The 14,344-nt window shown below is 27.9% G+C and overlaps 2 protein-coding genes across 2 annotated transcripts; both read left to right on the top strand.

Moving 5' to 3' along the window:
- Positions 1-534: 534 nt before the first annotated feature.
- On the top strand, positions 535-9,804 carry LOC119669572 (glycerol-3-phosphate phosphatase-like; the record flags this gene model as incomplete). The annotated part of the gene is given in 4 exon segments (XM_038079518.1): positions 535-886; positions 1,099-1,241; positions 8,693-9,341; positions 9,410-9,804. Coding segments are annotated over 4 exon segments (1,194 nt in total). The 3' UTR covers positions 9,588-9,804.
- Positions 9,805-11,726: 1,922 nt separating this feature from the next.
- On the top strand, positions 11,727-13,656 carry LOC119668900 (glycerol-3-phosphate phosphatase-like). The gene is made up of 3 exons (XM_038078578.1): positions 11,727-12,251; positions 12,460-13,117; positions 13,235-13,656. Exons 1-3 carry the CDS (start codon positions 12,143-12,145, stop codon positions 13,407-13,409), a joined length of 942 nt encoding a protein of 313 aa, XP_037934506.1. The 5' UTR covers positions 11,727-12,142; the 3' UTR covers positions 13,410-13,656.
- Positions 13,657-14,344: the final 688 nt, after the last annotated feature.

Raw genomic sequence — 14,344 nt, 5'->3', positions numbered from 1 at the left:
ATATATATATTTCTATACATACATATTTAAACAATTTATTGTTGTTAAAACACCAGATTAAGAGTAATATTTAAATATGTATGTATGTTTCAAAAATATGAATAATGAACGTCATCAAAATATTACGTAAATAGTCGTTTGTTTGTTAATATTGTATATATTTATATGTTAATTTATATATAAACTTCCCGGCCGTTGACATTAAGATTTCACAATTTGTACGAATATATGTATGTATGTGCGCTTATTGGGTATAGAAGCACTGCATTCCAAGAAATGTGTTTTATTTTTGCAAAAGTTCTTTAAACTAATAAATAATTTCAAATAAATATACACTTTAGTTATATTTCTTTCATTAATCTTTCGTTACTAAAATAATTCTGTATTGATTTATTTACTTTAAAAAGATTTCCTAAACAATTAAACAAACATTGCCTTCAATTTTAAATTGCAAATCAAAACAAAGTCAACAATTGCAAGGTCAAATAGCTCAGCTGATTGCATACAACTCACACACACGCACATACACATACATACGCAAAACGCGTATTGTGCATTGAAATACGCGCTCATATAATTTGACAGTTGGTTGTCATTCAAAGAGTAACATAGTTTGCTCTCGTCATTCATAGAAAACGAAGACAAAGCAAAAAGTAAAACCAATGTTACTTCTCGCACGCATAATCAAATCGCAGCAACAATGGAGCATAATACCAGTTATTCAAATGCGGAAAAATGGAATTGTATTAAAATATACGAGCAGGAATTTTGAAAATTCATGTGCCTATAGCAGCAGCAGAAGCAGCGACACCACCAAAAGCAGCAGCGACAACTGGACGGGCAATAGAAAGTTTAGTGTTTTGAAGGGGAGCGATTTCGATTTGAGGTAATTTATAAACAGTAATTTCGTAATCGTTTCGCATTTTGTTGATAGAAGTGTGAGCATGAGAAAATCAATAAACACAATACAAACATTTTCCACAAACGGTTCGGTGACGCTAATCGCAGCACGTTAATGAAACTCGCTCGTTAATTTATTAAAATAATTAATGAAATTTATTTAATTCATCATCGCATTACATTTAATTGTTATTTTAGTTGTGCGCCAGCGGAAAGACCGAATTTAAGTGCTGACTTAAATAAAATGTTTCGACAAAGTGCAGTGAATTTGTTGGAGCAACCAAGAGACAAGGTGACCCAATGGCTGGATTCTTTTGATGCCGTCATAACCGATTGTGATGGTGAGTTATTTTATATAAAAAACAAGTGCAGTTTTAAATGGAAAATGTGTTTTTTGAGTTTTATATTGCATAATGCCAATTAAAAGTGGTGCCTATATAATTTTCCTTATACATACATACAAACGTACATATATACATGTATGTATGTAGAAAATAGTGTATGTTGGGAAATGACCACAATTTATTGAAATGTCATGTTCACGGTCAAGGTTGATAATTAATTGCTGTAACAGAAATAAAGTGACAACGATTTCAAACAAATTTCATACATGTGCAAAAAATAAAATGCTGACATGTGCGGTTTTAATACACTGTGGCCCTATCATTCTATATTCAAAAATACAGGGTTCATAAAATACTGTGTGTGCATTTTCACCTATTATATTTGAGCCAAAAACATAGAAATATAAAGACATGTAATTTGCCTCTGTTAAAAAAATCATGAATTCTGAAAAGGTACACGCAATGGGAAAAACATGTCTGTTCAAACATATAAACAATCGAACTTATTATTTTATGTATGATCAATGCTATTTTGTTAGTGAAGTCAGCAATCAAACCAATAGCGAATATGTTGTATTTTGCTTGGACAAAATCATATAGAAAAAACTCTAATATCAGAGCAAATGCACACATAGCTTCTAGTTCATGCGTATGTAAGTTTCTTGGTAAATTTTTTCTACTCTTCTTTTTATTGCACACTTACTAAATATATATATGCATGGGTAGGTGAGACAATATATTTGAATGTGATGCTTGGATTTTGTTTGTGTGCTTTTTTTTTCCTAAAATATATGACTGGCTTCGTGTGCATGAAATACACAAGTCTTCCAAATTATTTAAAATTTGATTTTTGCTGAAATTTTATACTGGCTTCATACTAAAATATGATATTTGCCTATGACATGATGCGAAAACACCGGAGTAGCGCAACCATAATTGTTATTAGTGTAAATGCTCTTTATATGTTTGGCTGTCAAGACTCGGCTATGCCATACAGTAACACTAGTTTCATGAAGAATCTTCATAAACACCATATTATACAATAATTGATTATGCTTTATATATTAAGTTTTTATTATTATATTCTTATATGAAATAGAATAGAATTATTAACTAAATTTAATTACTTAAATTATATAGATTATATAGATTTTATAAACCTTAGATAACTAATTATACAAAATTAACTAGAACTATTAACTAAATTTGATTACATATTACTTATTACTAGTTAAAATAAAATTATTTATATAAGAGTGAATAATATTATTTATTGTTAATTTTTCTAATCAGTCATAAATATTATTAGACAAATATTTTTACATAAATATACATTTTTACAATTTTTTTAATTTATTTTTAAATTCTAATCTATAAGATTAGAATCTATAAGATTTTAAATATATGCTTTCAAAATGCCGACTGCATATAAGCAATGTAGATTTATCCTCCACCTTGCAAACTTTCAGCCAAGTATCTCTACAGGCAGCTTCTTTTGGAAAGTGAAAAAGTCTATGTTTTTCAGAGGTGCTAGAACAAAACTGAATGCAGCATTTTTTTCCCCTCTTTTTCACAATTAAGTTGGATTCATTTGCTACTTTAAAGTTATGACCTAATTTATAATAATATCATAAAAAGGAAACAAACAATAATGCTTTTGTGTACTACCTAAATTTAATGTTGGCACACATCCATGTTTTAATCGCCGATTTCCAATACAATCATCACTGAAATGTCTGTTGCAAAGCAAATCCTTTTTAGAAGGAACAAAACTATTTGCAAAGTTTAAATTTTGAATCCATTTTGATAATAAGGTTTTGTCATTTGGAAATTTAAAAAATTTGATAACACTTATGTCATTAAAACGACAATTCAAAATACACTTTTTATAAACAATAGCCATAATTTTTTAATAATTAGTAAACGCAAAGAAATATATATAGGTATTAACTTGCACGCAATTAAATTTTGATTGAAATGTGATATGCAAACTGTACGTGAAAATTTGTTACATATATGGAATATAAGGAATATCATGTAAATGGCATTAAAAAAATTATAATAAATAGCATAAAAGAAGAAATGAAAAAAAATGTACAAAGCGAAAATTGGTTTGAGGAGCCGATGTGCGGGAGCCATCGCGAAATTTTGTTGGACTTCTTAATAAAAGTTCTATTATATAAGAACTCAAAGTGGCTACTAAAAAGTAGCCAAGATAATGCAAAATTTAAAAATAAATTAAAAAAATTGTAAAAATGTATATTTATGTAAAAATATTTGTCTAATAATATTTATGACTGATTAGAAAAATTAACAATAAATAATATTATTCACTCTTATATAAATAATTTTATTTTAACTAGTAATAAGTAATATGTAATCAAATTTAGTTAATAGTTCTAGTTAATTTTGTATAATTAGTTATCTAAGGTTTATAAAATCTATATAATCTATATAATTTAAGTAATTAAATTTAGTTAATAATTCTATTCTATTTCATATAAGAATATAATAATAAAAACTTAATATATAAAGCATAATCAATTATTGTATAATATGGTGTTTATGAAGATTCTTCATGAAACTAGTGTTACTGTATGGCATAGCCGAGTCTTGACAGCCAAACATATAAAGAGCATTTACACTAATAACAATTATGGTTGCGCTACTCCGGTGTTTTCGCATCATGTCATAGGCAAATATCATATTTTAGTATGAAGCCAGTATAAAATTTCAGCAAAAATCAAATTTTAAATAATTTGGAAGACTTGTGTATTTCATGCACACGAAGCCAGTCATATATTTTAGGAAAAAAAAAGCACACAAACAAAATCCAAGCATCACATTCAAATATATTGTCTCACCTACCCATGCATATATATATTTAGTAAGTGTGCAATAAAAAGAAGAGTAGAAAAAATTTACCAAGAAACTTACATACGCATGAACTAGAAGCTATGTGTGCATTTGCTCTGATATTAGAGTTTTTTCTATATGATTTTGTCCAAGCAAAATACAACATGTTCGCTATTGGTTTGATTGCTGACTTCACTAACAAAATAGCATTGATCATACATAAAATAATAAGTTCGATTGTTTATACGTTTGAACAGACATGTTTTTCCCATTGCGTGTACCTTTTCAGAATTCATGATTTTTTTAACAGAGGCAAATTACATGTCTTTATATTTCTATGTTTTTGTTTGAGCGCTAGTTACAGTCAATTGTGATGAAAATAATAATTTGCATTTATATTATGTTATGTTTTTGATGTTATGCTCTTTGAATGTTAATAAATGCAAAAAAGTCAGTGTTTCAATTCCATAACATTTCAACTTTAAATTAACTGACTAGCATTTGTTTTATAATGTAAAGCTGGATGTTTTACCATTTTGTCAACAATGTAACGATTATTCTGATTCCTTATTTATATTTTCAATCAAATAAAAATTTAATTCTTCTGAAAAACAAAATTATTGATGTTCTGTTAGTAAAAGTCACAAAAGTTATATAACAAATTTTTTGGTATAATCAATTTTAAATTCCATTCAATGAAAGTTTGACTTTCAATTCACCTTCATTACTTAAACAAGTAAATGAGTTAATACGTAATGAGTTAATTGACATATACATAACTCATACTTACATTTTAAATTTTTATAATAATTATCTTTTATGGTGGTGCGAATAATAAATGCCTATCTCAGTTCATCGATGTAACTATTGAGTAGTGCATATCATATTAAGTTAATATTATTAACACAAAAACTAGTTCAATAGATATCTAACAGATAAAGCTGTATTAGTATTCTATTAGAAATTATACTACGCCTTAATAAAAATATGTTATAATTATAATAAAATAATTATAATTATAAAACAATTATTATATTATTATAATTATATATATATATATAAATAATTATAATAAATAATGACAATAATTATCAAAGAAAATAAAAAAAAATTCGAGTCTGTCCAAAATTTCAATATGTTTCTCAAAGATAATTATTTTTGCAAAATTCTTTTTTAATGTCTAAAACATTTCTAAAAAACATTTTTGTAAAATATATTCTACTATTGCGTTTTTATCGTTGTTTTTATTCTAATTTTGTTTTAACTTTAGGATACTAATGCTGGTAATCTAGCACTTTGGCCTTTACTAATTTTGCTACATGCACCTATACAACATTTTATGCTGTTTTGAGCATAATGTGCTTGCATAAATGGAGTGAAGGAGTTTGTTTCACAATTAATATTGATAATTCAATTTTGTGCAATACCTATGTAGTGTTAAATGTTAATTTTTGAAATTAAATATGATACGTCTTATTATGAAAAGAATTATTTTTCAGTAATCTTTTAGAATATATTCGATTTTTTTATATAGTTTATAGTCTTATATATGAAGTCGATATATAGTAGTTTATAGTCTGTTTATAACTGATTGGACTGCAAGTGCCAAACTTAGAACATGTATCTGTGAAATTAGAAACGACGACCAATCGTGTTATGCTATTACTAGCCAAGGCTGCACAAACTTTCAATGCTTAAATTCTAAAATATTTTAAGATTTTTCTTAACATTATAAATATTTGTATAGACATTTTCTACGATAATTTTTTGTTACCTTGTTACCTTGGATTTTGGCTGATCTTCTTCATTTTCGTTATAAGCGCTGTTAGTTGGCACTTTGTTTGACCTTTGTATTATTGTGGCCCATCAAAATTTATAGATCAGAAAACTTGAATGGAATAACATGACAAACATATGATCTTAGAATGGATGTAGGTTAAGGAAGATGATGGATATGAAGAATATTTGTGTGGGATGGGAAATGGATTACAGCTTAATCCTGTGTATGTGTGCTAACCACTTTGGCTGCTGTTTCTTTTAATATATATACTTAAATGAAGTCGACAATAGGTTAGGAATGGGTATGCTTGACAGTATTGTGAGAACAAGAAGAGTGACCGGGGATAGGAAGGGATTAAGAGTATGGGCTGGGTGTGGGTGATTCACTTTGCCCATTTATTGTTTACAATATATATTTAACGAAATTGTATATATTTCACTGAAGACCTACAATTATTACATGTGTAATTGCAGTGACAGATTTTTTTTATATTTATATATATTACATTTAATTTATATGAATTAATTGAATTTCATATTTTTAAATAGAACCGGCTTGTGAAATACATATAAATCCATTAGTTATTTAGTAACAAAATTCTTTAATGTCTGGCTTAAATATTTTAGTAAATCAAATGATATGATACGAGTATATATGATATGATATATTTTATATAAATTAAGATATAAATGTCATTTATTTAAGAATTTTACAAATAATAGATTTTATAGCAGTGTTTTGTTAAAGCAAAAGCTGGGTGTTAAAGTACTAAAGTACTATAATTGTGAACTGAACAATCAGTTCACAATTTGTGAGACTTTACTAATGTCACGTAATTTGTATAAAATTGATTCAAATCCTTATAAATATCAAAAGAGAGTTAAGAGAGGAGATGTTATAGCAGGTTAGTAAATTTTGTTTACTGTGTATATAATAATATAAATTATCCGATAATTATCATTTTAGATAAAGATTCAACATTACCGTCAATTTTTTTTGTTTCTGCTTCTCAATAAACTTCGAACACATTTAAATAAAAGCTTTAGAGAAAAAGTAACGTCTCTTTGACGAGATTAATGAAGGTGTCTTTCTCATTTTTGCATCGAGCTCAGAGTTTTGAGCCTGGGTGTATGTTATTATCGAATCGCGGTTTTGGAAGTATTATTAGATGTTGATTGTTTGATTGCTTGATGTCTATTTGATGTCTATTTACTAGATAATATATTAAAGCTACATGTACGATGTAACCTGATTGGCATTGAGTTAGATATTTGGATTAAGGAATGACAAATTGCAATAAGTGACAGAGCGATTATATCTTCAAATTAACACAATTCTCATTTAAAAACTCATACCATTTCCTACGATGATAGTGCTGTCCAGCGATGAATTTGTTAATCATCTAATCAATAACTAAATCATTTAGTGACAACCAGTTACTAACGTAAAATGGAAGCACTCCAGATATATAGAGAAAAAGATGCAAGTGTTTGTCAAGAAGTGTCTACGTAGAATTCTGAAAATGTGATGATTAGATCGAATATCAAATGAACGTCTGCTAAACCAAACCACTCAAAAAGCGAAAGTATGGTAAGTGGACGCTTAGACAACCGGGAGATTACATAGTGAGGCAAGCATTGGCATGGAATCCACAAGTTAGCAGAAGACCTAGTGCGCCAGTTAAAACTTGGAGAAAGTAAGTTTGCTGAAGCATGATATACATGGAACTACATCTACAGAGAAGCACTAAATAGAGTCAGATTTAGAAGAATTATTGAGGCTGTATGCCCCACTGGGGGAAATGGACAACAGTAGTAACTTACTTATAACATAGATACATAGTCAGAGCATGCCTCGAAATAATTTGAAGGACTGTATTTATACTTTTGCGTATTTGTTATTAATGCGGAATGACTTTTAAATGAGATACCTTTTTTTTTTTAAATATTGAAATTAACTGTAAAAAACCTAGAAATTAATTTCTAAGTATGTGTCGGCGATAGTGACTTTTTAACACAAATAATATTAACTACCCGTTGTGCGCTTAGTCTCGACTACTTATACATCTCGAAAACCGTCATTTTGGAACCGTAATTTAAAAGTCTATAAGCGAAATCTGCTAAATAAAATATGCCACCGGAAATATCATTAAGAGCGAAGTTTATATAGCGAATTAGATTTGAAATTAAGCTTTATAGGCTAAGCTTGGTTTATTACAACATCAATTTTTATTTAGCAAAGTAACAAATTAATGTTAATTTGAATTGAGTGGTAAAACCTTCAGGAGTAAAAAATTTCCTTGCAAAGCTCAATATGTGAAAAAAAAATTATTTATTTTATATATGCCACATTTCTTGTACCAAAATGAGTATTCTCAGCTCTTAGTAATATTATGTTTTCACATCGCAACCCAATTGAAGCAGGCAATTTTTATTTTTATATCATAATAAATCATTTGTATTAAAATATAATTACAAAAATTTTTAAATATTAAATTATTAATTATATTTATATTGTTTAACATTTATTTCAAATGTTTTTCTTTAAATTTAATCTTTTTCTGAATAGATTTTGTAATACTCCCGTTACGTCGGTAAATATAAAAGTGGATTACCTCTTTCTTAACATTTATTCCCGTTTTTAGACCAAAGTATTACTTGGGAAATTTGCGAGCCACTCCTAAGCTATATATATCAATCAAATCAAATAAACAAAAATATTTTAAAAATATTCTATTATTGATCATTTATATATTAAGTTTTCCATATATCTTTTGAATACACTAAAGTTTTAAATTTGTTTTTCGTTTTAGGTGTACTATGGGTTTATAGCAACATAATTGAAGGTTCTGTCGAAACAATGAATCGTTTCAAAGAACTAGGAAAAAAAATATTTTTTTGTACAAATAATTCCACAAAAACCCGTACAGAATTATTAGAAAAAGCAGTCTTCTTAGGATTTAGTATAGAAGAGGATAGCATAATATCGACAGCTCATTCCGCTGCAGCATACCTCAAAAATCGTAATTTTAATAAGAAAGTTTATGTCATTGGCACAACTGGTATAACTAGAGAACTGGATTCCGTTGGTATCGATCATACACCAGTTGGGCCAGATGTAATGGAGGGTACACTGCAACAGTATTTATCGCAGCATTTCAAGCCGGAAGAAAATATAGGTGCAGTTCTAATTGGTTTCGATGAACATTTCAGTTTTCCGAAAATGACTAAAGCTGCCTCATATTTAAGTGATCCAGATTGTTTATTTATTGCAACGAATACCGATGAGAGATTTCCAATGCCAAATTTGGTTATTCCCGGTACTGGCAGTTTTGTACGCGCTATACAAACGTGTGCTGAACGTGAACCTTTAGTAATAGGAAAACCTAATCCTGGTATATGTGAATGGTTGATTAAGCGAAATGTCATTAATCCAGCACGTACACTTATGATCGGTGATCGGTATGTCTAATTGAATTATTTGTAATATGAGATAATGATATATATTATTTTATTATCTATTTTATTAGTTGCAATACAGATGTATTGCTCGGCTATAATTGTGGTTTCCAGACATTGCTTGTTGGTACTGGCATACATCATCTAAACGATGTAGCAGAATGGCAATCTTCAACAGATCCAGAATTAAAAAAATTAATTCCAGATGTGTATTTGCCCAAACTTGGAGATTTATTGCAGTTTATGTGATGTAATATAAAGAGAATCGGCATAGCCAGAAAAGACGCTACTATAATTGGTTTAATTTACTAAAATGTAGAAATGCTTCAAATACAATTTGTTAAAGGTTTTAATTATGTGTGAATTATGAATTTGAATTTTTTAATGTAACAAATAATAGTATACAAAATATTTATTTTATAATTGCAATTTTTTGTACTTGATTTATATGACTATGTGTAATTTATTTTTAAATATATGCCAATTGAAGATAAAAACTGGTTCTATTACTTTCTGTGCTATATTTTTCTGTGATAATACTATAGTATATTACACATACCATCACATATTTATATATCTGTATATATATATACGAGAAGTTAAAGGAATATATAATGTATATATATAATGTATTCTGCATGAATTATATCATGCAGAATTTACAGTAGAAGAAACGATGTCTGCCTTCTGGAGCCACCCATCAATTTCAATGACCAAATATCGTTCACCATTCCCAAAGGGGATTACAATAATAAAAATATCTATTACTATAGTTGGTACAACAGGCGATTTGTTCGTAAAAATCCAACATATTTAAACATTTCATAACTGTCTTTTCATAAGAAAATTGCTATTTTCTTATGGGAGGACACAAGAAATATTTATATTTTTCTTATAAATGGGATTACAGAAATAATATCATTCGTCAGTCCCAGACTTATAAAGCTTATTTGTTGTGTCAATAAGGCAGATGGTGTTTTTAGTATAATGATTGACGAAAAATGCAATTATTTAATTTAAAACTATGTATTATGTATATATAGACAATAGCTTTTCGACTTCTGAAAACCCAAAGAAGTGGGAACCGTTTGAAATCTTAGCATAACTAATGAGCTGTTAATATAAACTCTAATACCGGTTAAAAATATATTATCAATTGATAAATTAGACTTTATTTCTAAGGGTCTGGAAGTAGCAGAGCACATATTTTCCTTAAATATCTCAATATAATGCTTTTAGGTGTGATATAACACGAATAAGACAGAAACACTGACATAATCGATATAGTGTTAATACCTTTCAATGACTAATAGAAATTTACATCAAAGACTTGAAGACGTCACGTTTCAAAAATTATCAGATATTTAATGATTTTAAATAACGAAGGTTAATAAAGCTCTTAACATATAGCACGATAATTTGCTATTGATGTGGTAGAAGACACCATAATGGACTAGCCGAACAGCTCTTCGATGCCTGACAGATTCCTGCTTTCACTAGAAATTAAATTTCTTTTTTGGCTGTACTTAGTTTTTCCCCTATTGAGTTGACCTATAAGAACCTATATTCAGAATCTATGATCAATAAGTTCTATCTAGCCATAGATGATTGTTATGATAGACATATATTATAATTGTCAATTAGTTATTATTTTGTAAATGGATTTGATTTTAGTTCAGTTTTGAGTACACTTTATTAATTATCTAATTGTTGATTATCTAATAATTATCTAGTTATTAGATTGTTTAGTTTGTGATATTATTTTATTATGTATTGTTCAGATAGCTATTATATTTTGTGGTTTGTTGTTGATTGACATTTTGTTTTTATATTGTTCAGATTACATACATGTATGTAACCCATTTTTTGTGTTATATGTTATATTATTCAGTTGTTTATTTGATATCTTATTTTTATGTTATTACTCTCTTGATTATATTAATTATATATCTATAATATTATTAAGATTGTTTATTTCTTATGTACTTTAGTATACTGGTAAAAGCGTGATTACAATTATTATTATCAGAAGTTATAGAAAATAAATATATTAAATTTGATAAGATAATTCACACTTTCTGTATATTAAATATTTATATTGAATGTTAATATTTATTCACATAATCAATTCTCAAAGAATAAGTTTGTATAATTGTTGTATTTGATAGAATGAGTGCAAGTTATTATTTAGTGAAGTAGAATTACATATTTCATATATCATATATATGTTTTATATATATAAAATATATAACTTACATATCGTATATATTTAAAATATATAATATAAGGATTTGGAAGTAGCAGAGCAGACACTATGCATATGTAATAACTGTCGACATAATGCTTTTAAGTGGGATATAGTATGAAAAAAACAAAAACACTGACATGTATATATATATATAAAATTTAAAATATATATAAATGATAATTTATAATCTTGCTCGAAATCATTTGATAAGCGGTATTTTATAAATTCTTACCGCATGCGATTGAAGCGAGCAGCGATTGCCTCTAAAACTGAAGATGTTATGAGAAACATAGTATCGATACATAATAGTTCATAAAAGCTTCGTTTCTTGGAGCAAAAATAGTGAATATGTTTGCTTGGAGTTTCTCACAAAACACTTTCATACTCTTATTTTTGAATGAAAGAGATTTAATTTCGGCAAAAATTGTAGTTGAAAATTTGATTAAGTTACCAGACTTGCTTCGGTGATCGCACAACGTGCAGCAAAATTGAGTTAATTTTTTTTAATTTAAATAAATTAAAATTATTTTATGTTAGTTAATTTATTGTATTAATTATGAGTAATAAAACATCAAAAGAAAATGTAATAAATTTATTGAATTCAACAAGAGAAGAAGTGCGTAGCTGGTTGGATACCTTCGATGCGGTACTTACGGATTGTGATGGTAAGCAGTTTAAGGGGAGAGTAAACCCAACGCATTACCAAATCAGAAAGCTTTATTTGTACTCACGATACTTTGAAGAGCTCACTCATATTAATCACGGTCAAGGTTATGGAATTGTAGAGAAAAAAAAACATATTACTTCGGCCAAAGCCAAAATGCTGTGTAATATTTTTAATTTCCTAATTTAATTATTATTAAATTTTTACAGGCGTACTTTGGCATGATGATATAGTAATTCCTGGTTCTCCCGAGGTTATTAATAAATTTATATCTTTCGGCAAATTGGTGTATTTTGTAACCAACAATGGAACAAAAACTCGTTACCAAATTTGGGAACGTGCCAAACGCATGGGTTTTAACATAAAAGAGGAGAACATCATATCACCTACTCATACGATAGCAGAATATCTCAGTAACCTAAATTTTCAACAAACTGCCTATGTTATTGGCAGCAAGGCAATAACAGATGAATTAGATGCAAAAGGCATAAAGCATTTTGGTGTTGGTCCTGATGTAATAAGTGGCAGGCTGATTGATTATATTCAAAGTGAATTGATTGATAATAAGATTCATGATGTCGGTGCTGTTATAGTTGGTTGGGATGAACATTTCTCATATGGAAAAATGATGAAAGCTTCTACTTATTTGGGTACAAATAATGATTGTTTATTTTTAACAACAAATGTTGATCCTGTAAAAAGGTTTCCAATGTATCACATACCCGATACGGGATCCATTGTGAGTTCAATTGAGTCTTGTGTCGATCGTGCTGTCATGCAAATGGGTAAACCGAATCCATTAATATGTGAAGGTCTTATCAATGCTGGAGTGTTGAAAACAGAACGCACTTTAATGATTGGAGATTGGTAATTTCTTAATAGATATTATTTCTTAACTTCATTTATATTATTTTACACTTTTAAAAATTTTGTTCTAAATATGTGATCCAGTACAAAATTATAATATTTAACTCCTGTTTTCAGTTGCAAGATTGATGTAACATTCGGAAAAAACTGTGGTTTCCAAACATTACTTGTTGGTACTGGAAGTTATCAGCTAGAAAAACTACATAACATATATCCAAATATAGAAGACTACAGAAAATACATTCCAGATACTTATTTACCAGCTCTCGGAGATCTATTAACATTTTTATAATTATTTGAAAAATTTATTATAATAATTAATTAACTTTTATTAAATACTTTCTTATTAAATAATGTGTTTAACAACATTTGTTCAGTTTGCATTTAACTTGAGTTCTTAATCAATTACATATTTTGTAGGCAAAGGGGAAATAAGATGATAGGGAAGAGAGATATGTTTTAGGTTATGATTAAAAGATATTTATATATAATAGTTTCAGTTTTCTGTGTATAAAAGAATAATTTGTTATAAAAATAAAAAATTGTTGTCCAGCAACTTTAGAAAAAGAAAATAATGTGTATATATTGAATTTATTATTTATAAATTATTATTGAGGGATTCTCTGTTACAGGAAGTAAAGTTACGTTTACAAACTATAAAATCAAAGATATAAAATCCAGACAAATAAGACTCTTGGAGTACATTAGTGCTGCCAAATTACTAAGCTACTGCATTCATAACAATATTGTGTTAAACCCACTATATTATCATATCAGGGCTCCTATTTTCCACAAAAAAAAAAGCAAAAACAAAATATAATCATTAGAGAACTGCAAATATCTTAAATTATGCGCAAGACTATTATAATCAATTTTAATATATATATTATGTCTCCACATTATTGTAAATATTTTTTGGATTTGTTGTGCGGGCTGTACTCTGATATAAAGGGCTATAAATATTGGCAGACAAGTCAGCAAAGCAACAAAAATTATTCAAAACAAATATTGAATTTTACTAACACAGGCAAAAATATTTTTTATTTATTAATCCTTTCCATGATATGTTTCTTAAAGCCTGCAGACATATATATACGAAATTAAATAATAGTAAAGGAATAATAATATTGGCAGTATAAATTCCAAGAGTCTAGAGACAAAACTGTCAAATATAAGTAAAATGTTGTATGATTCAGAAGACACTTTAATATCGTCAGAAATCGGTTA

This window comes from Teleopsis dalmanni, chromosome 1 (assembly GCF_002237135.1).
Source record: "Teleopsis dalmanni isolate 2A chromosome 1, ASM223713v2, whole genome shotgun sequence".
NCBI classification, from domain to species: domain Eukaryota; kingdom Metazoa; phylum Arthropoda; class Insecta; order Diptera; family Diopsidae; genus Teleopsis; species Teleopsis dalmanni.
This window is presented reverse-complemented; position numbering and strand designations above follow the sequence as displayed.